General features: G+C 49.6%; 1 protein-coding gene across 1 annotated transcript in view; it reads left to right on the forward strand.

Moving 5' to 3' along the window:
- The window catches only part of GPA33 (glycoprotein A33), a 45,128-nt gene extending 23,090 nt beyond the window's left edge, over positions 1–22,038 (forward strand). The window contains exons 3-7 of the mRNA XM_027612581.2: positions 5,208–5,424; positions 13,176–13,328; positions 20,100–20,219; positions 20,885–21,011; positions 21,463–22,038. Coding sequence (XP_027468382.2) covers positions 5,208–5,424; positions 13,176–13,328; positions 20,100–20,219; positions 20,885–21,011; positions 21,463–21,595 — 750 coding nt within the window. The 3' untranslated portion in view covers positions 21,596–22,038. The remainder of the gene's footprint in view (positions 1–5,207; positions 5,425–13,175; positions 13,329–20,099; positions 20,220–20,884; positions 21,012–21,462) is intronic.
- Positions 22,039–23,546: the final 1,508 nt, after the last annotated feature.

The following is a 23,546-nucleotide window of genomic DNA, read 5'->3' on the forward strand; positions in this document are numbered from 1 at the left end:
GAGAACAACTTATATATATATGCCAAAAATAAGGGTAACTTCTATGAAGGGATAAAATATGACTTTAAAAATGAAAAATAAAAAATGTTTTTATTTTAAAAAGGGATTGATAAGATGTTGGTTGAAAAAGGGAAAAAGAAAAATAAAAAAAACAGTTAAAAAATTAACTTTGATGAACTAATGAATCATGGTAAAAAAAAGCCATGAATTGTATATGCAGTATTCCCCTAGCGCTGGAGTTCTCCCGTTCTCCTTAATCGGTAAACTTGGTCTTGGCTTGCTGGCTGTTCGTGCTGATCTTCTGGGGGAGGGGCCTGTTGCCGTGGTTCCCAAATGTCTTTGCCGGAGGCTGAATTGCCCCACCCTTGTTGGTCTTGTCTAAGGAAGCTGCTCGGGTTTGCTCTCAGGAGCTTTTGTTCCCTGCAACCTCTCGGGACAGCTTTGGAGGACCAGGGTGAAAATGGTGGCCTCCCAATCTCCACTCGGAGGAGCTGAGAACTCGGGGCCCCGCTCCTCAGTGTGCCCCCAGAGAAAAGCAGTCACTCCCGTGTCCCCGGTCTCCGGCCGCACTCCGTGCTCACCCGGCCTGTGACCGAGCATTTCTATCTCTGGCACCCGACCCCGTGTGGAGTCTCCAAACCCAGCAGATCCCTGCGGTGCGTTCCCGCGCGGCTCCTCCTGGGGGGAGAAAGGGGAGTCTCCCCGGCTCTGCCACTTGTTGGGTCCCTGCTGGAGGCAAAGTGTCCCAGCTGGGCCGCGGATCACAGTTTATGGCAACCCCGAGCTGAGAGCCCGCGCCTCGGCTCCGTCTCTGCAGCCGGCTTCCCCCGCTCCGATACCTGGGAGCTCTGCCGCACTCAGGCACCCCCGGTCTTTCTGTGACCCCGAGGGTCCTGAGACCACACTGTCCAGCGAGGTTTCCACCCCCCGCTTAGCCACTGGAGCGACGTCCCTCAGCGGACCCGACTTCTAAAAGTTTCGATTTTGTGCTCCGCGGCTCTAGCACTTGCCAGATGCGGCCGACGGAGGCCCCCCCCCCCCCCCCCCCCCCCCGCCGTCTATCCTCCCGAATATCTCCTCGGATTCACTTCTCCGCACGTCCTACCTTCCAGAAAGTGGTCGCTTCTCTGTTCAGAGAGTTGTTGCTACTCTCCTCTTCGATCTCCTGTTGAGTTCGTAGGTGTTCAGAATGGTTTGATCCCTATTCAGCTGAATTCCTGAGACCAGACGAAATCCAGGTCTCCTACCTTCGCCATCTTGCTCCGCCCCCTCCCATCATTAGTTTTGGATGTAGTGTTCCATGATTCATTGTCTGCGCATAACACCCAGTGCTCCATTCAATATGTGCCCTCCTTAATACCCATCACTGGGCTACCCCACCCCCCACCTCCCTCCCCTCTGAAACCCTCAGGTCGTTTCTCAGAGTCCATAGTCTCTCATGGTTCGTCTCCCCCTCTGATTTCCGCCCCCTTATTTTTCCCTTCCTTCGCCTAATGTCCTCCATGCTATTCCTTATGTTCCACATATGAGTGAAACCGTATGGTAATTGTCTTTCTCTGTTTGACTTATTTCACTTAGCATAATCCCTTCCAGTTCCATCCATGTCGATGCAAATGGTGGGTATTCATCCTTTCTGATGGCTGAGTAATATTCCATTGTATGTATGGACCACATATTCTTTATCCATCATCTGTGGAAGGGCATCTCAACTCCTTCCACGGTTTGGCTGTTGTGGACATTGCTGCTATGAATATTGGGGTGCAGGTGCCCCTTCTTTTCACTACATCTGTGTCTTTGGGGTAAATACCACGTAGTGCAGTCCCTGGGTCATAGGGTAGCTCTATTTTTAACTTTTTGAGGAACCTCCATACCATTTTCTAAAGTGGCTTGCATTCCCACCAACTTGCATTCCCACCAACAGTGTAAGAGGTTTCCCCCTTTCTCCACATTCTCTCCAACATTTGTTGTTTCCTGCCTTGTTAATTTTTGCCATTCTAACTGGTGTAAGGTGTTATCTCAGTGTAAGCCCCGGACTCTTGATCTGGGCTCCGGTCTTGATCACAGGGTCTTGAGTTCAGGCCCCGTGTTGGGCTCCATGCTGGGTGTGGACCTACTTAATAACAAAACAAAAAAAAAAAGAAAAAAGAAACAAAAAATGCAAATGTGCCTGCCAGAGGTAAGCATTAGGTCCCTGGAATACCCAGAGTGAAAGCATTTACCTTTTTCCCTGACAGGAAAGAAGGGGTGACCCAGGACACCCAAGGCCTAGAGCAGCAGGACCCAGGGGAAGGAGAGTAAATCCTGCCTGATGCACCCTGTTGTCTATTGCCCTGGGGACCCTGATGGGCCATGGGCACAGGTCTTATCTATTTCCAGAATCTCAGGGTAAAACCTAGAGAGGGAAGCTGCAGCCTTTAGCTTGAAGAAACTGAAGGCTGTCTCTTTCACCATCACATGTATTCAGCCAACCAGATGTAAGGTCTCATGAGGCACTTTTCTGAGTGCTTAATAAACACTAAAGTTCTTCTGTTGACTGATGGATCCCCCACTTCCAAAAGGATTTGAGGCAATCCCCTTGAGAGTAAGCAAGGGTGCGGAGAAGGGATTAAATCTGTATCCTCAAGGAGATTATTGTGACAGGTCCGGGCAAGGGGGCGGGGGTGTGGGATCCAGGGAGGAAGCCTTGGGATAGCTGTGTTTGGGAGAACGGTTGGGGCATCAAGAGCCCCAGGCAGAGCCAGCCCGTCAGAAAAGAGCTGAGCTGGGAAGGATCTGCATTCGTGGGCTGGTCCTCAGCTCAAGACACCTCCTCCTCTCCCGCCCTGATGCTCCTCCCCTTCTCAGCCAAGCTTCCCATGAGTTACCGGCCCCTCCCAGGGCAGTTGCAGTAATGCCCTGCACAAGGGTACCCAGCCCAGGGAGCCTGCACTCCAGTAGCCAGCTCACGTGCCCTGGCACAGGCTGTGTCGATCCAAAAACTAGGGCACCTTGTCCTAATTTGCCCAAAGGACCTGTGCAGCATCAGACCTGCACTGTGTCTCCACACTCCCTTCTCTACCCAAGCCTGCTCTGCCTTTGGCCTCTACCAACCCACTGATGTCACTGGCAACTTTTGCTGATTCAATGTACTCATTAAGGCTTCCTCTTGTTTCATCTCTCGCTAGCATTTCCCACTATTGACCACTTTCCCATCTCGGAATCTTCCTCCCTTGGCTCTTTGGCAGTCCCATCTTGGGTTTTCTTCTGATCCATCTGAGCTCTCCCCGACCTTTCAGAATGAAGTGCGCTGGGGACTTGGCATGCCGTACTCATTTACCTGGGGTGGCCTCCTCCAGCCCATGGCTCAGTTAATATCTAAGTCACTGACTTCCAAACCTTCATTCCCAGGTGCACTCAGCTGCCCTGTCCACTCCTACTGAGCTCCACCTGGGTGTCCCTTCGACACTTCAGGCACATCACCTATTAAACAGAATGCATCATTTTTTCTTAAAACATTCTCTGTCTAGGTGTTTCTTCTCTTGGAAGTGACATCACTGTATACCCGGGATATTCAGGCCAAAGACCCTCCCCCTTGAGGTCTGCCACTCCCTGACTCCCAGTCCCATCGGTCTACCCTGTTCACCCTCCCCAAATTCACTTCATCCTTCCCATCTGCACTGCCACAGCCTGATCCAAAGACCCATCGTTTTTCATCTGAATTGCTCAACTCATTTCTTAACTGCCTTTGCTTCTCCTTCTAATTCATTTCCCACCCTGTGCTGAGAGTTAACTTCCTAAAATACGTGGCTCTCTAGTGCTTTCAGGAAAAAGTGCAACCGATTCAGTCCCGTATACACAGTGCCTGCAGTCTGGCAATGCAGAATCGCCAGGGTCCGGGCTCTGAAACCAGATGTCTGGTTCAAATCCCTGCCCTGCCATTTGGTTAACCACGTGAAGTTGGGAGAGGTACTTAACCTCTTGGTGCCTTGGTTTCCTCATGTGTAAAATGGGTGTAATCATAATACCTCCATCATGGCAGTGTTGTGAGATAATACACACAAAGTGCTTGGAATAGTACCCAGCACAGAGCACACACTCAGTAAAGAGCACCTATGATCCTTATTACTATCTGCCCATGCTCATCTTCCACCTACCCTCACACACTCACCTCCATTCATACTGAACCACTTGGGGTTGACCCAGAGCTTCCCACTCCTAGGTCTTTCTTCAATGTTCTCCCTTTGCTTAAAATGCCAAATGCATCTGTCCTCCTGCAATGTGCACCACCCCAACCCCCTAGCCCTTTGCCTGGCCGGTTCTCCTTTGTCCTTCAGGATCCAAGCCACTGTCTTCTGGGAACTCTTCCAGGAAGCCTTCCCAGACTTCCCAGTTTAGATGTAATGCCTCTATTCTGAGGCCCCGTAGCTAATCATAGGGTGTCATAACATTTATCCTTTGAGGGCAGAAATCATGAGTTATTCATCTTTGAATATCACACTCAGTAGCGATGATGTCTAGCACTTAACAGAAAACCTACCGTGTCAGGCAATGCCCGAACTGTTTTGCATATATACTTTAATCCTGACAAAAATTGTATAAAATAGGTGTTATTGTTTTTATCTCCATTTTGTAGAAAAGGAAATGGAGTCACATTTTGCTCAAGGTCATATGACTAGTAAGTGGCAGAGTTGGGATTTGTACTTGGGCAGTTTGGCTAGAAAGTAGTGATCTTAGCCAGTTTCATGTTCTTTTTGGTAAACAATGAGTAGATCAGTGAATAAATAAATTCCAAAGGCAAGAGTCAAGTAAATAAAGTGGGCTTGGGAGCCAATGGCGGCCGCCTAGCACAATGTGTGGCACGTGATAGGTGCTCATTAAACTCTGGTTGTCTGAATGAGTGAGAACAGTTTGAAATCGAATGGGTAAGAGAGATGCCAGAGGTTACCAGAGGTGAAGGTGTGGGGATCTGAGAAAGCCCTTTATCCATCTGTGCTTCTGTGTTAGGAACTGCCTATCTGCCCTGGTCTTTTAGTATTTTCATTAAAAGGACACATACATTATAAGAGGAACCCACAAATGGGCACTACATATTAGAGCTGTTTCTTCTGAGGGGTTGCTGAGTCAGCCCTTTGGGCCTGGGAAATGGTGGATGAGGCTACTCAGCACAGGCTGAAAGCACCATGCCAAGACTTGGGGTAAGGTCAAGTGGTGTTTCTTCTTCCTCCCAGGAAAGGGTGCTCACCTGGCAATTTTTGTTGAAAAGCTACATCTATGGTGAACTTTACAAGAACCGCGTCAACATATCGAGCAATGCTGAGCAATCAGACGCCTCCATCACCATTGACCAGCTGACCATGGATGACAACGGCACGTACGAGTGCTCAGTCTCCCTGATGTCAGACCTGGTGGGAACCTCTAAGTCACGCATCCGGCTCTTGGTCCTCGGTGAGTGTCTCTGTCTCCTTCCTGGGGTGGCAGGGAGGTGGGGCAGGGAGGCGTGCTCAGAGAAGAAGCGCCCTTGTGGGAAGGTAAAGTCAGAGGCAGCCAGACCTGACCAGGAGCTCAGACTCCTCCCCTCATCCCATCTGCCTGGGCAGGGGGCGGCTCTTCCCTTTTTAACCGAAGATTATTCTGAGTGGCCCACCAATGGCACACAGTTCCAGGGCAGTGGAGGAGGCTGGTTTGGAGTGGCCCCGGGGTCAGCCTGGGAAATTCTGCCCATGCTCTATCCAGCGCTCTTCCCCATAACACAGCTCCCTTCCTTTTCATCGCAAACTTATTAGGGAGAAGAAAAAGGGAAATCCTAGATCCTAAATAAGCACTCTCACCGGGCCTTCCTTTGGTGCTGAGAGCCAGATTGTGAACTTCCCCGTCATAAATCCAGCTAATCAGTAGAAACCCTTCACACCAGCATCTCTCCACCCCTGGGCCCCAACCACACACCGAAGATCAGGCTCTACTACCTTTGAAATATGTCCCAAGATGACATTCTTTTCATACAGATAACTTATTGTTGGAGCTTATAGTTTTGGAAGATTCGGAACAATCACCTACTTTAGTATCTTCATTTTGTAGAAGAGGCCCAGAAAAAGTAGGCACCTGACTCAGAGTCAGTTACTGGATGCATTTTAATGAATGGCTCCTCTAGGTCCAATATAAGGAATGGCCTCCACCCCGGAAGGTAGCAATGCTTTAAACCAAAATGTTGGATCATTTTTCCTTTATTTTTTCCATTTATACTCCTTAGTGCGATTTTTTTAAATTGCGGGAAGTGGCTGCCTGGCTTTTTGAAGCATTGTGTCAATCAAACAATGTAGCCCCGAAGAGAGAATAATTAACCATCTCCTTCCATCTTACCACCAGCCTGGTAGCCAATGGCAATATTCCTCCATACTTTTCTCCACGTCCTTTTCAACTATGCAAGTGTGCATGCACACACACACTTTTTCTTTCTTTCCTTTCCTTTGGAAAAAAAAAAGAGAGATCATATTATAAAGATCACTTGGCAATATTTTTTTGGGTAATGTTTCATGCATATTTCTCCAGATCAATACCTATATATCTACCTGTTAGCAGCATACATTCCATCACGTGGATGTACTATGATTTATTCAAGTGTTCCATCCTGATGGATATCCTCAGGCTGTTTCCAGTTTTGTGTGTGAACAATACTGATACATATAGATATTCTTCCACTCTGTTGTTTTTATTTCTATTGGATAGATTCTTAAAAGTAGGATTTCTGGGTCAAAGACGATGCCTTCATTAAATATAAATCCATACCGACAAACTACGTTCCTCAAAGCAACTTACATTGCTATGGCATTTTATGAGCACGCCTGTTTTCCCATATCTTTACCAGTACTGAATGTTATCAATCTTTTTAATTTTTGTAAATTTTGTTAATTTGTTAGGTGAGAAAAAATTCAGTGCAGTCTAAATCAAAATGTTAATCTAGCCACTAATGAGCTTTACTACCCCCATTTGGGCGCAACCCCCTTCATGACATGAATCAGCCCGCACCCCCACCCTGCCATTGCAGCCTGCTCCAGCCGGTTTCTCTTGCTTCTCTTGGCAACAGGCAGGCACCACAGTCCTCAGGGGGATCCCCAGGGACCCAGAAGCATCTATAGAGCCCTTCCATCCTCACGCTGCAGGATCAGCACTTGAAGAACTTACAGGTTTCTGTCACTCAGTGAGCTTCAGCCAGAGAATGAGAGATGTCAGCTCCCAACAGTAGGGAACCCCATTCTCCATGTTGGATTCTTTTGGTGCCTCCCTGGCTTGACCCGAGATGGGGGAAATACCTCCTTCCCTTCCCCCAAGAGAAGGAGAGGAAATGCTCATGGGTCCTTATTCCTAAGTGTCCTCTTCAAAGAGATCTCCTTCCTGCTGAACCTCCAGGCTTCTCTTGCTTGGGTGGGAGAAGGGTCACTGATAACCTAAGGATTCGCTCTTGGAAAGGCTGCTGGGATGTTTCTCATGCTTCTCCTTAATATTGAGGACACTTACTCCCCTGGAGGTTGTAGTGGAAATTCTGAGGCACAGGAGAAATCCCGATCTGTATCATGCTGATGTTTTCTATCACGTGTTTGAGGTCCCTTGTCATGTACCACCACCTCTGGGAGTATAAAAATGAACTTAATGTTCTTTTTTTATGTCTTTAAGCCTTACTTTTTACACTTAGACCTTTATTTTACCTGGAATTTATTTTTGTAAATAGGATGCTAGGAGTCTAACTTTGTTTTCTTCCACGTGGATAGCCAATTGCATCAGCATCATTCACTGTACCAAAGAAACACTGATCATCCCACTGGGATGCTAGCTTTGTCACACAGGAAGTTCTTACACAGAATGGCTGCTTTCTTACTCCTTTTCTTGTTCACTTTTCTTTTGATTATTCCTATGCTGATATTACATGGTTTTGATTACAGTATGTTTATACTCAGTGTTGATATATATATATACAGACATATCTATCTCTCTATCTAGTTTTGTTTTGTTTTTGTTTTTTTAGTTAGAGCTATCAGTGTTTGAATAGTTGGCTTTTAATACCTGGCACTGTGTAATATCTTCTGTTACTAAACTTTTCCAAAAAAAATTCTGTCAATTTTTACACATTTATTCTTCCATGTTAATTTTTTAAATCACTTTGCTTAGTTAAAAATAGAAGTTGATTGGAATTATGGTCAACTTACAAATTAATTTGCAAAGGAATGACATATTAAAAAGATTAAGTCCTCTCATCTAGGAAGAAGTATTTCAGATTTAATGACCTTCAATAACAAGGGATCTCTAACAGAATTCCAGGCCTCCCGTGGACAGATGCAGAGCCCTTTTTTTTTGGTTTGTAGAAGGCACAGGACCTCTTTCACAACCCTGCACCCATCCATGTAGCCAAATTTCCCGTTTCTCTGTGTCCTCCTGCTCTGAAAACAGAGGGGTTTTATCTTAAATAGAGAGAAAAACTACCATCAACTTGCAATGACCTTGGTCTGTGGGAAAGTTGCCACAAATTCATGGTCATAATAGTTCCCATTTACTGAGGACCAGGTATGCGCCAGGCATCTAAGAGCTTTACATTTATGGTCTCTTTTAATCTCTGCAATCCATCTGTAGAAGTGGGTATTAACACGTTTAATAGAACACTGAGGCTCGAGACACCTGTAGAAAGTGTACAAGCTTCTGTCAAAACAGGATGGCCCAAATGCAAAGCCCTGCACTGCTCCGCCATGTAAGCCTGCCACCCCCGGCCAGTAATTGATCCAGTTGAGGATGATTCCCAAATTCTTCTAGGTTTACTTACCTTTTCAAAGTACACTCTCTGTCAGTTGATAGCAGACATAAGCTTGCCAGTGATGTTTTAGCTGGCCCCGGCAGTAACTTGAGCTCTGCCCTTCCTGGATCCATGCCAACAGAAGGTTGGCGGGGCAGAGCCGAGCCAATTCTGGATATGCCATTTGCCCTCATTTGTCCACAGAGCACCTGCATCTTGGACACATCACTCATTGATAACTGAGGTTCTGTACCTGCTCTTCCACGTGGGAGGTCTTTGCTTAGGGTCCTGGAGATGGAAGCCCCATTGCCCCATGAGTGCATGCCTCATTGTCTCTGGGTTTTCACGGCGGGGGCTCTTGATGGTCTTAGACCTTTAGGAATGAACATTCACAGCTCCTCTCACCTCATGGACGAGGCTGTCGCCATCACACATTATCATCTTCTAGCATTTTTATAGCCGTGTTTTAGTTGCTCCCAATCTAGCTGGGGTGCCTGATGTGTTTGTCTACCCAGGACCCTTAGAGCAGGGGGCCTGCTCTCTGGAGGGCCCTCAGGTCGAGATCTGTAGCGCACAGAAGGCTGTTAGTTGTTGAAATGGAGCTCTACTCTTCCCTCCTGCCGCTATAGCAACCTTGGTCCAAACCCAGACAAACAAATAACTGTGTTTGCCTTGCCCTCCTAAAAATACTAATTAGGAAAAAAAAAGAGAGAGAGAGAGAGAAACTAAAAAAGAAAAACATTCACTCGTATCACTAGGTTTTATATTTGTCCACGTTGACTTCCGGCTCCTGTGCACATGCTTATTCATGTCCATAACTGAGTTTGTAGCCAAATGGGTTGGTACTTTGCTCTTTTCATTTCTCACCAGGTAGCGCTTTCCGCTGTCTTAGCACCTAAGTCCTTTAGGCTCCCTGCCACTTGGTTGAGTGGATAGAGTCCCCTGTCCCTGGCTGAACCTTCAGCCTGTTCCAATCAAAGCCATTATGAATAATGTTGTAACAAATTGTTTTGTGTACATAGCTCTTAATTTTTATTTGCGTTAGCTCCTTGGACAGATATTATAGGCCAAGAAAATGCACATTTTTATTTAGTTTCTATTCTGTAGGTCTTCCTCCAAACCCATGGCCCTGGTTGACCCCTAGCTGCATTCCTCACTTCTCCGGATCTGGTCCTTTTCTGGCTGATTCCGTCTCCTTCTGGCTTCCTTAAGTAGCTCCCACTTTCCTTTGGCAACAAGCTGGTTGGGGGAAAGGCAGCAAGACCCCACTTACGTGTGAATGTCCGATTCCTCCTTCCCTCCCATGGCCAGCTTCATTTTAAGACAGGAACTAGCTAACTAGGAGGGCAAAGACACAAGTTGAATCAGAGATTACGGAACTCAGTGTTTTGCTTTACAACGAGAGAGAGAGAGGAAAAGAAAGAGAGAGAAATCATTTTGTACTCTCTGTTCAGAAATCCAGTAAAAATCTTTAAAAGAAAGTTTTGTTTCCAAAAGGCTTTTGCTACTGGGCTATTTTTAGGTAGAAGGGCTTTAATTATACGGGGCCGCCCACACGGGGCTGGGCGACCTCACAGTAAACTGAGGGAGCGGAGAGCTTTCGGACGGGGGCGGAGCACGCAGGGCGGGTCACCAGGGGGAAGCCACCTGGCCCTGCTCCCCCCTCCCCCCCGCACGCGGCGCTCCGGGGGGGGGGGGGGCGGGGGCGGGACCGGGCGGCTCCCCGGCCTCTGGCGCCGCCTGGCGTCTGCAGCGGGAGGCGCAGGCTTTGGAGCGGCGCGGTGCCCAGTCCCGAAGGCTCCAGGTACAGCCGCCTTCAGTCTGGGGGGTAGGAAGAGGCCACCCAGAACCCTAGATCTCCGGGAGCCCCGCAGGCCTCACCGCCCCGCAGGAGGGGCTGTTTGAACTAGAGCTGATTCGAGGTCCTCGCTGGTTGTGATGGTGGGGGGCTGGGGAAGGAATCCTTAGAGAAGATCGGGACAGAGTTGGGGGGGTGTGCCTAGCGTGAGCCGGGGTGGGAGGACAGCCTGGGGGCTGAGGGTAAGGGCCCCAGGTGTGTGTGTGTGTGTTGGGGGTGGGTACGGACAAAAACCTGACACACTCCTTTGTAAGGCTGGTCTCTTGTTAGCTCTACTGCCGCCTCCAGAGTGCATGACGGCTTTGCCTTAGTAATTTCTCCTGGCAAAGCAAGCCTCCGGATATGTCCAGCTTGCTTTTTTATGTTTCTCTAGATGCTAGATGCTCCTTTGCCTTGGTCTGTTCTCTCTCCTTTTTGTCTCGGATCCCAGAGAAGGCTGGTCACAGAAAGGCTTGACAATGGTCATGCACACCAAGTATGAGGCTGGCTCCATGTGACACTTCTTTGGGGGTGTCATAGTTCCGGCGGGCTCTCTAACTGGGAAAGTTGTAGCCCCCTGGTCAAGGCATACCTGGGAAGCAGGCTGAGTGCTTTTCATGCGTGGAGAGGGCTGTTCCTGTACCTCTGGAGAGTTCAGGAGGCAAACTTGGCTCATCAACCCTGACCTAGAGCCAGTCTCTGGGGAAGCAGTGTTCAGCTTTGCTTGTACCCGTTTGCCGGGCCCGCGGGGCAGACGGCTGCTTGTCAGAGTGGTCCGAAGGCAGCAGTCTCTTCCTGCCCAGGCTGCTTCAGTCCCTGGGGCCTGGACCAGGATATAAAAAGGTGGCTTGTGAACCAAGCTTGGGCCTCTTAGGTTTAGGGACTGTGCAGCAGGGGCTGGTGTGTGTGTGTGTGTGTGGGGGGGGGGGCTGTTATTTTCTCCACGCTTGTCCCACACCTGGTGGCCCTCAGGAGAGAAGGAGCTGTGGGGCACACACACCCAAGAACCCCTTGCCTGTCTCAGAGAAAAACCAGAAGTGGTGGCCAGGTGCATCCTGGGTAGCTTCCCCCAGCCACTCCAGGGCGGGGGGGGGGGGGGCGGCACTGTGCCACTCTGCATGCTCAGTGACCATGCATCCATGCAGTCTGAATGGTACAATGGGTGGCGCTACTGACCAGGGCAAGCAGACCATCCAGGGGTCTGAAGAAAGAGGTGGAGGGGACAGGCCTGCCACAGGGGATTCAGTAATAGCCCTCTGCACTGTACGTTCTCCCCACTCCCAGCCCCAAGGGCACTACCTGAAGTCTCAAGCATACTTGATGCTCCTTCCTGCCTCAGGGCCTTTGCACGCTGTTCCCTCTGTGTGGAGGGCCCTCACCTCTCTCTGACCACCACCACGTCCACTATTGGCCTTGTTTACTCCCACTCTTCCTCCAGGTCACAGCCCAGGCTGTGGGGGTCAGTGTGCCTTCCCCGCCCCCACAGCTTTGCCTCCTGCCCGGTCATGGTCCAGTTACTTGTCTTTTGGACTCCTTGAACACAGGAACTCACTCACTCTGTCATCCCAGTGCCTAGCGGTCTCAGACATACAGGAAGTGCCCAACAAGGTTTGTAGGATGAGCCATCCTACGGCAACGCCAAGCAAATGGCACCAGCTTAAGATCTTCGGGAACTGTGGGAGATCACGTCAGGATTGTGAGGGGAGGGGCCGGTTGGTTTCTGTAACCTCCTTTCTGTAGGCTTCCCTTTCCTTGTCTCTTCCTTTCTGCCCCCACCCCCACCCCTTCGGACCTCGTTCTCACCCAGCATGCAACTCTGCTACCACCTGGGGTCTCTCCAATCACCCAGCCACGCCAAGTAGTTGCATTTTCTCAGCAAAACCCAGGACAAGGGCAGTGCTTAACACAAAGGGAACCTTCCTAAGAAGTCTGAGTTGAAGGGCTTCAGAGAGAGGGGCCCTTCCCTAACCCAGGGGCAGGCAGACATGGCCAAATCCAGCCTGGGCCTCTGTACATGGCCTGCAAGCCAAGAATGGTTTTTACATTTATAAAGGGTTATTGAAACCATAGAAACAGTGACAGAGACTATAACGTGGCCCACAACATCTAAAATATTACCTTCGACCCTTTACAGAAATTCCGTTGTCCCCTCATCTTACAGATGGGAACACTGGGGGACTGCAAGGTTTCCCTAAAATGGCACAGATGAGCCAACATCAGAAGGAGCTCTCCTGGGCTGGTGGAGAGATCACTGGATGTGGAGTCAGAAGACCTGGGTTCCAGTCCCACCCAGTCTCCTCTCTGGGCCTCAGTATCCCCACCATTTCTAATGGTGGGGACTCTAATCTTGCATTCAGGATGCTTCCTGATGTAGGTGCGCGCTGCCTCTCTGTGATGGTGACAGGGCCACTGAGGAGATATTTTGCGGTGGATTGACCTTGCAGGACTATTTCTCACCAGTTGGCTATGAATTTCTCTGCCTGAGAACAAACAGAGCAGTATGAGTGTGTGTCTGAGGTGGGAGGTGGCTGTCACCACGCCCCACCTGATGCGTGCCTTCACTCTGGTCCTTCCCCTGTGTAGTGCCGCCCTCCAAACCAGACTGCGGCGTCCAGGGAGAGACTGTGATTGGGAATGACATCCAGCTGACCTGCCAATCGAAGGAGGGCTCTCCGGCCCCTCAGTACAGTTGGAAGAGCTATGATGCCCTGAACCAGGAGCGGCCAACACCAGCAGGTAACAGGGTCAGTGGGGAGGACAGGCCCCCACCCCCAAATGCAAGCCCCCACCCCAAAATGCTAGGGCCGCCAGGGGAGATCCTGGCCTGACCAGTCAGGTCTCCCTGAAGGGCTGCCCTTTTCCTCCCCTGCCCACCTCCCTGCTGCAGCATCTCTGAGTCTTCTCATGATAATCCCCATCTCACAGGTTGTTGTGGAAAATAAAAGTGAGTCACATAAAGCACTCCGTGGAAGCGCATAATAAATCTTCATCTGTTATCTTTGTTCCGCACAACTCAGTTCCTTGAATAAGCACGTCTGGATAGCCACTCCGTGCAAAAGCCCAAGTGGGGTTTTCATTTTGACTGTGATCATGTCCTAAAGTATACATTCAAGGCCTCAAGCCTAGCTCTGTGGTTCCACTCAAGGGCGAGAATTCCCATCGGCATGCCCCATCCAGGCTCGTCCAGCTCAGGCTCCACGGAAGCCCTCCTTCCCAAACCTGCCCTCTGTTTGTGGCCACAGCCCCTGCACGACCAGGTGTGCCGTAAGGGTCCCTCAGTCTCAGGGAAGGAGACGTTAGGTTCAGTGGCGGTGGCCTGGAAACCTGCTTTGTACTGGGCAGCTTGCTCTTTGACCTTTGGTCAGGAAACAAACTGAAAAACAAAACAAAATAACCCTATATAAATATCTTATTGTCATTACGTTGGTGCCCACTGGTGGGGGGGGATACCTCAGTGGCATCTTTGGGCCCCAGTAGCCCCTGGCACAGCCAGCGCTCCTGGAGATCAGAACAGACAAGGTCTGAAAGCTGCTGGCTGGCCTAACTTCCAGGCGGCCTCTCTGCTCGGTGTGGGTGAGGAGGAAGTGGGCAGCCACGAGGGAAGCAGAGGGTGGAGACGCACTGGTGAATGGACAGGCTGGGCTCTGGTCAAACAAGGATGATCTTTGTCGGTCTGTCCTTCACTCACCTGTGGGCCAAACGAGAACTTCTTAAAAGTAATAAATAAACCCCACTCACTCCAATGTAAATTAGAAAGGATATTGTGGATTTCAACAAGTTTCCAGTTTTGTTGACAAATTTCTGGCTGGCGAATTGCTATCGAGTGTGTCTGGAATTTCTGGAAACCACCTGGCAGCTCTCCTCTGGGTTTGACGGCCCTGCCTGTGCACGACCCGGTGACTCCAGCAATGGTCATCAAGGTCTGCCGCGGACAATGGCTGGTCGGCCCTTCCAGCAAAGGCTGGATAGGGAGAGCCAAGGCCGAAGATTACATGGTGAGCGCCATGCTAGTTTTATAACCGGGCTGTTGTAAACCAGGGGGTGCATAAGGGCATGAAAGGCTTCTCCAAGGAGGGGGCCCCTGAGGGAGCAAGATAGCAGGTGGCTAAGAGCCTAGTGTGGGCTTGAACCCTGGCCTTGCCACTTGTTAGCTGCGTGACCATGGCAATAGCCTCTCTGTGCCTTAGTTTCTACATCTGTAAAATGGGCATAACACTAGTACTTACTTCACAGAGTTCCTGTGAAGATTAAATAAAAGAACATGTAAAGCATGGAGACCATGCCTGGTAGGTAGATGGAACTCCTTAACGCTAGGTGTTATTAACTATGTGGTACGTGAGCTAGATCCTTAAGGATGAGCAGGGTAGGCATGGCAAATATCCCGGAAATCGCGAGTATTCTGTGCAGCCGAGGGTAGGGAGCATGCGTTGCAGGGAGGAGCGGGTACCGCTTTATGAAAAGCAGCGATGGGGGACGACGAAGAACCTGTGCATGGGGCCAGAGAGGCTGGCCTTTGCCCTGCAACCCCAGGCACCTTCTGAGGGGCATCACAGATGACTGCCCTGCTCATGCTCTCCAGCCTCCATCAGGAAAGACTTCCAATTATTGGAAGCCAAACCTTCGTCTTTCAGTGATTCGAAAGGGGAGAAACCTGAGGACATGAAAGAAGGTCAAAGGGAGACTCACGTGCTTACTTTGTAAAAGCTTCATCCTGCTTCAAGTTAGGTTTGCTCAGAGACAGAGTCCAGATCTGGGAGTGCCAGCCAAGAGTGTGGTTAATGGTAAAAGCAAGGCAAGCTTGCATCTGGTGTTGGATGGAATGGGGTGGGGTTCGTTCTCAGAGCCTTCGGACTCCACCTGCCTCACGGAGCACCAGAGTCAGAACAAACGCAGTTCTGATTTTTTTAAAACATTTCAGTCCACAGTGGACAATTTGAGAGTAGGGTTCCTCCACCCTTCTCTATCTGAAGGCAGTAGAGATTGCTTCCTTTCATTTAGTAATCAATGGAAACAAGCCAGCAGCGAAAAGAACAGGGACTCTGGAATTAGTAAATAAGAATTTCAGTCCTGATGTTTCTACCTTATAGCTGTAAGTCACTCACAGCCTCTCTGACCCTTAGAATCCTCATCTGAAAACCCTGGGATGAAAACCCAGAAGGCTGGGAAGAGGAAAGAGGAGATCCCATGTGTGATAGTTCTGAATATCCTTTGTAAGGCAGCTGAACTTCAGGCACTAAAAGAGGAGGAATTTGGATATCAAGGAAGGAGGGAGGGGTAATTCTGGGGGCTAGAGCACTTTAGAGGAGGAGGTTCTTGAAGGGTCAAAGGGTATGTGCCCTGCAGCTAAGGAGGATCTTGAACATCCTGAGTAAAAGGTGGCAGCCATAGGGTCAGGGTTGTGGGGGTGGAGAGCGGCCGGGGACAGGAAAGTTAAATCTTGCCAATTTGACATCAGTGCCTCTGGGAGACGGGGGTTTCTCTCTGCGGAAATCTCCCCAGCTGGAGCCCAGGGAAATGGGAGGCTGACGGTCCTGTGCGTTCCTCTTCTTGACCACAAGGTGTCGCCACTGCAGCGAAATCAGCGTTAGCCGGATTTCAGAAACTGTATTAGGTTCTTTCCAAGAGGAAAAGGGGCTTGGGAGCCCCAGCTCAGAGTCAGAGCAGATCTTGTGGCACTGCATATGCACTGGTTAATTCCAGACCAGCTTCTAACGTCCACCGTTTCCTTTGGGGAACAAGGCCCGGAGTCCAAAGCTGGGCTCTGATAACCGGAAAGGTCCTGGAGGCAGTCTGAAGCTTCTGTCGTGATCGGTCTGCAATGTGCTGTGTACACCTTACACATAGGCTGAATCTCTACTTTTTTTTTTTTAAGATTTTATTTATTTATTTGAGAGAGAGAGAGAGAGAGAGAGCAGGGGAGGGTCAGAAGGAGAGGGAGAGAGAGAATCCCAAGCAGACTCCGTGCTGAATGTGGAGCCTGATACACGGCTCAGTCTCACAACCTTGAGAACATGACCTGAGCCGAAATCAAGAGTTGGACGCTCAACCGACTGAGTCACCCAGGTGCCCCAAGATGCCTCTTAAAAATAAAAAAAAAAATCCAATTAGTTTAGAAAATAAGACCATTAGGGAGGAGGAGTTAAGATGTCAGAGGAGTAGGGGGACCCTAAGTTTGTCTCATCCCTCAAATACAACTAGATAGTTATGAAATCATTCTGAATACCTAAGAAATCAATTGGAGTTTCTGAGAAAACAAATACTGCAAGTCTACAAGTAGAAAAGAGACCGCCACTTGGAAGTTAGGAGGTGCAGAGACCTGAATCCAGTGTGATATAGCTGAGTATATGGCAGCAGGGAGGGAGCCTGCTTAAGGAGGCTACTGCAAGCATTATAAGCTGCGGAGTGCAAAATCGGAACTTTTAGAAGTCCACTGCGGTGGGGGACGTGCCTGGTTTAAAGGTGCTCAGGTGGCAAAGTGGGGCAGAATCCCAGATGTGACACCATGATCTGAGGATACAGACACAGTGATTCCATTAGGCACCTGCACCCCAATGCTTATAGCAACAAGTCTGCAATAGCCAAACTGTGGAAAGAGCTCAGATGTCCACTGACAGATGAATGGATAAAGAAGAGGTGGTGTGTATACATACAAGGGAATATTACTCAGCCATCAAAAAAAAAAGAAATCTTGCAATGATGTGGATGGAAATGGAGGGTATTATGTTAAGCAAAATAAGTCAAGAGAGAGACAATTATCATATGATTTCACTCATATGTGGAATTTAAGAAGCAAAACAGATGAACATAGGCGAAGGGAAGGGAAAATAAGAGAAAAACAGAGAGGAAGGCAAATCATAAGAGATGCTGAACTCTAGGAAACAAACCGAGGAGAGGTGGGGGGGGGGAATGGGGTAACTGGGTGATGGGCACTGGGGAGGCCACAGGAGGTAATGAGCAGAGGGTGTTATATGCAACTGATGAATCACTAAATTCTACCCCTGAGACTAATAATACACTGTATGTTAACTCACTTTAATTTTTAAAAATTTTAAAAGGAAAGAAGACCATTATTACTATAACCTCCATTTAGGGACACCCAGTGCTCATTAGCAAATTAGAAGCTCTAAGAGTTCTGTTGTTAAAAAATGTATTTAACCCTCTCTCAATGATGTTGAAATTTGCTTTGGTCATGGACTGCTTTTTTAGTACTGTATGTTAATGTCACATGTAAGCAATATTCCAGAAAACATTCGGAGGCATGAAATTCTAGGGTAGAAGCATATAGAGAATGAGCATCCAGAAGATACAGCTGGGGGTTTCAAGGGAAGAATCTGAAGAAAGTACATAGAAAAAGATTGGAAGAAAATAACCCAAATCATCAGCTGTTATTTCTAGCTGGTGAAATTATGGATGATTTTATTTTATTCTCTGTTCTTTATAGCGGCTTTCCCTGACCCTTCAGATGAGATTAAACTCCCTTGCTATAAACTCAAATAGCATTTCCATTTCTAACTCTAATCATCCTGTGATCATCCTGGTTTCTTGTCTGCCAACCCTCAGGCCAGGACAGAGACTGTCTTCACCTTCTTTAGGGTTATGGTGATCAAGCCTCTAAAGGTTTTCTGGACTGGATTGATTTAAATAATAGCTTCATATCATGTACAAATTCTTATAATGAACCTGCATTGTTTGTGTAATACATATTTTTTAAAGAAAATTGTCAACTGCTCCAGAGAGTTCTAGACCTAAAACGGGATTTTTGTTACGCTTTATCATTTCTTAATTTTGTGGCATTCGGCGAGTACCTTAACTTCTCGAAGACTCCAGTTACCTCTGTGACATTGGAGATTGAATATTTGTCCCACTTCCCATACAAGATGGCTGACAAAATCACAAGAGATCACATTTGAGGAAGTATACAGAGTAGCACATCCAGATAAGGGAAATCCGCACCAGATACAATCTGGCAAGAGATTGGAGGTGGAACAAGGGGGGCGCCGCACAGCAGGGGAACTGGCAAGAGATAAAGCTGAGGTGAGTGCAGGACCAGATCTGTAACACTGTGATGGCATTACGAAGCTTGGACTTGTTTTTTTTTTTTCACGTTTTTATTTTAATTGCAGTTAGTTAACACACAGTATAATATTAATTTCAGGTGTACAATACAGGGATTCAACACTTTCACACATCACCTGGTGCTCATCACAAGTGTACTCCCTAATCCCCATCACCTGTTTAACCCTCCCCCACGGTAACCATCAGTTTGTTCTCTAGAGTTAAGCATCTTTTTCTTGATTTGTCTCTCTTTTTTTCCCTTTGCTCATTTGTTTTATTTCTTAAATTCCACATATATGGACAACAGTATGGAGTTTCCTCAAAAAGTGAAAAATAGAACTACACTATGATCCAGTAATCCTACTACTGGGTATTTACTCAAAGAATACAAAAACACAAATTCAAAGGGATACATGCACCCCTATGTTTATAGCAGCATTATTTACAATAGTCAAGTTATGGAAGCCGCCCAAGTGTCTATCCACTGATGAATGGATGAAGAAGTGTTATGTGTATGCAATATAATATTATTCAGCCATAAAAAAAGAATGAAATCTTGCCATTTGCAACAACATGGAGCTGGAAGGTATAATACTAAGCTAAATAAGTCAGTCAGAGAAAGCCTGGACTTGTTGGAGATTAGGAGCTGTACAGTGACTGGGTGCCACTTGCCAGGTCAGACATCTCCTCTGGATGAAATGCAACCACCTGGTGGCAGCAGGATCTTACGAGGCTAACTCTGCCGCAGATTAGAGGAAAAGGTCTCTAACTCTCCACTCAAGATAGCAGTTATGACAAAGCATCTTTGAGGACAGGGCATATAAAGATGTCTAAGCATAAAGCTCTCCCTTTCAAGGTGAAGAGATTCATAGGATCACAGATTTAGCAGGAAGGTTTCTCATGAGGACTATTGGACCATTCTTGATTTCTCAAGGACTTCTTCCATGAGTCCAAGCTCAAGGACTCAGTTTCAGAAGATCATAAAAGTGGTTATAACCATATCTTCTAATTAGAAAGCATTTTCATGTAATACATATGTATTTTATGTTTCCCGAGCACTTACTACACATCAGGTGCTCTGATGTGGGCTTGCCTTGATCAGTACCTCACTTTATGCTATTAGCGTGCCTCCCACGGACTCTTGTTATTTATAAATAGAGAAGCTAAGGTTCAGTGAAGCTAAGTTCCCGGGCCAACGTCACAGAATTAATCAGGGGCAGAACCAGGGGGCCTGGCTGAATTCCGAGTACTTCAGAACTGGGCATGCTGCCTGCAGCTGTCTTGGGAGGCCTAGAGGTGGATACTCTGTCTCTCTCCCTGTTTCAGAGGAGGCTCGGACAAGTTCAGCCGCAGTGCTCGTGTCTGCCTAGGAATTCAGGCTTCCAGACGCCTAGGTGTTTCCACTGACCTGTGGTGCCTGGGCCCCTCACCCTCACTGTTCTTCCTTCCCAGCCACAGGCCAGACCTTGTCTCTGAAGAACATCTCCACAGATATATCGGGTTATTACATCTGCACCTCCAGCAATGAGGTGGGGACCGAGTCCTGTAACATCACTGTGGCTGTCAGACCTCGTAAGAGTGGGTTGGGGGGTGAGGGGGGGAGGGGAGTGGACCAAGGCTGAAAGATCACTGGCTTGGGGTCCAAAGAGGCAGCTGAGAGAGACGTTGTGGAGGTGAATTCGGGAGCCTCTTTGGCAGGGTAGCTGGGGTGACCTCAACCAGATGCTCCCGGCCTAGAGGTCAGTCCAGTTCCCTTGGTTCTTTGGAAGTAGAGCCTCAGACTGACTTCTGGAGACCTGCTCAGCCCTGCCTGCCCTTAGGGCCACTCAGTGGGCCTGAGGGAAGTGTCCAGAGTCAGCTGCCATGGAGCCTGGACCTTATTTTTGGGGGTGGGTCACCTCCAAGCAGCTCAAGGATGAGCTAGAGTAGGAGTTGGCATGGCTGACAGCTGAGGACTTGGCAGGAGCCTGGGTTGCCCAGGGAGTGGGCGCAGATCTACTGGCCTGTGCATCTTCGCATCCGCCTCCAACCTGAAGAGTGGTCTCTAGACCTACCTGGTCACCTTTCTGCAAGGCCATGCCCTTTGTGGCGTGTTACTAGAAGCCGACAGTCCTCCCTGGGCTGGGAGGGAGGCTGGGCCTGCCCAGAGGCTTCCCTCACCCTGGCTTACCAGCCCCAGATGCCTGGGCTCAGGTCAGAACTCGGGAGGTGCCGCTGCCCTGCTCTGTCTCTTGCAGCCTCCATGAACGTGGCCTTGTACGCGGGCATTGCCGGCGGCCTGACTGCGGCCATCATCATCCTTGGCATTGTCTTCTTCTGTTGCTGCTGCCGCCGGCAGAAGGACGGGGCTGAGGACACGGCGCCGTGAGTGTTTGCGGGCAGCCTGTTGGCAAGGGTCTGAGCAGAGGGTGAGGACGTGTCACAGCGCCTCATGGCCTTTGCCACTCACACCACCACCGGGGACAGCTGCCCCCAAGTGGCCTTGCTGTCCTGGTGCCTGACTGCAAGGCCCGTAGTTCCCCAGGCTTCCTGTGGCCTGTCCGGGGGCAAGCATGGGTGGGGCTCCCTCCAGGGGCTGGTTCCTCCTGGTCTGGCGGAGCTGGCCCGTTCCTATAACGCTCTGAGCTCATGAGCAGAGCAAGTCTGTGCCACCTGCCTGTCCACTCCGAGCCAGCCCCCCAGCCCGGGGTCCCTTTGCATCTGGGCGGGGAGGGGCGGCAGGTCCGATGGCTGATCTTCCTGTAAGGAGCACTGGGCCCAGCTCTCCCAGCCTGAGTGAGGGCAAACCCTTCCCCTCTGTCCTCACTGCTCTCAGGAATCGGGCGGCCTACCAGAAGGCTCCAAAGCAGGTGAAAGAGCTTCAGACAGAGCAGGATGAGGAGGATGACTACGGGCAAGAAGACCAGAAGAGCACTGGGCGGGAGTCCCCCCGCCACGCTGACCAGTGACCGGAGCATGCTGCAGGCTGAGGTGGGGGGGAGATGGGTGCTCATTCCTCTGCCGCCCGACTCCCCTCTCCTTGCCCCATTTTTCTGGCCCTTCATTCCAGTCATTGATGGGATGCTTCTTCCCTGTGTCATCTGCTAGAGGACTTGGCTAAGGGGACCTCACTGGTGACTGACCCTGCCAAGTGCCCTCACCCACAAAGTGGCCCCTTCCTACTGCCATGCCTAGCTCACAGCCCGGCCCCCAGCCTGGAGCCGGCCACAGCCTCATCTTCCTGTGTAGCTGGCGCGGGGCTCCCCGAGGCCCAGGGCGGAGCCTGGGTGCCCCTGGTTGTGAGCCATCCGAAATGTGTGCTCCCTGCTCGCACAGCACCTGGGGGAGCTTCTGGGGGAGGGGTTGAAGTCAGTACATATTTGTTGAATAAATGAGTCTTGGAAGGGCTCCCTGTTATTTATCCAACCTAAATGAAAACTCCTGCTTCAGGACCCACTTTGGCCTCAAGCTCCCTTTCCAGCTCATCGCCTGCCACTTTCTTTTATAGTCCAGAAACTCTCCGCAAGGGCTGCCTTCAGCAACCCTGCACACTTCCTCAGGGGCCCCTCACTTTCTCTCCTTGGCTGGGATGCTGTTTCCAACGCCACCTGTCCCAAGAGGGCTGCCTCAAAATCCCAGTGATTCCTGTAACTGGACCCTGATCTCCCCGACACATGGGAACAATCTTGTCACCTTGTCTCACACTCGTCACAACACGGCAGTTGTCTGAGCATTAGCGTATCCCTAGGCTAATGTCTGAGCTCCTTGGGCCAGAGCCCGGCCTTCACTCCCCACCCCCGCCGCCGCCCCACCGCTGCCACATCCTAGGAGCCCTCCCAGCAGGTGCCCCCTCCAGCTGAATCTGGGTACCTATCTTGATAGGTTGAGTCTCTCTGAGATGTTTGTAGACTCACGACTCCTCTCCCCCAAGCCCCTTGGCTAGTTTAGTGAAGGAAGTGTGTGCTGATGTAAGTGAACACACACGTGTGCACAAGCAGGAGCTTGTTTCAGCTGGTCCCACATGCTCACTTCATGATGACCCTTCTCGAGAATACCTGGCATGACCTCCCCTGCTTCCTGACACCTAACCCTGGCCCTGCTCCCCCACTGGCCTGGAATGTCGCCCACTGTCAGATCACAAACACTGTCCCAGCTTCGGGCTCATGGCCTGGTGGCTAGTCTCACCGAAGTGCAGTTACATTATTGTCTTTTCTGGATGGTCAGCAAACCAGTTCTAGAAATCTATCATCCATTTGTGATTAAAAAAAAAATACACACACACACACACATATATATATTTTGTTACATTCTTCACTTCATTCAAAACGTGATCAGTAATGATAAATTTGTTAGTGGAAATTCTTACTTTTTTTTTAATGTGGGTTTGTTCACACTGAGGGAAAGCTCGCATCTCGTGGGTTTGTGTCTACTTACCGCACACCTCTCTGCGTCCTAGGAGGGGCGAGGCAGGGTGACGGGAGCAGAAGGTCAGATCTGTGGGTCGCATTGCCTGTGGCCGCAGTAGGGTCAAGCCATGTCTCTAGTGGTTGCTGGGGACAAGACAGAACCCGCCCTGGTAGCAGAGGAATATTCCAGGCGAAGTGCCGGACAGACCACAGTGGGTCTGGCAGTCGGTCCACAGGCTTCAGGGAAGGGGGTGGAGATGCTCATACCGGTTATACCCAAAATGGGGCCCTCCTGCGAGACGAGGAGGCAATCCAGCTGTCAACAGAACAGGTGGCTCTCCCTCCCCGAACCTGTGTGATGCACAGTTGGTTCTCACCTGTGACATTGTCACTCCTGCCACCCATTCAAAGTCCTCTCACCCATGTTCCTTCCCATGGCACCTTGTGCCCCCTCCTGTCCCCCCATCCATCACACGGTACTGTCCCCCCCCATGGGCTGTTTTCTGCCTTGGCC

This window comes from Zalophus californianus, chromosome 10 (genome assembly GCF_009762305.2).
Source record: "Zalophus californianus isolate mZalCal1 chromosome 10, mZalCal1.pri.v2, whole genome shotgun sequence".
NCBI lineage: Eukaryota > Metazoa > Chordata > Mammalia > Carnivora > Otariidae > Zalophus > Zalophus californianus.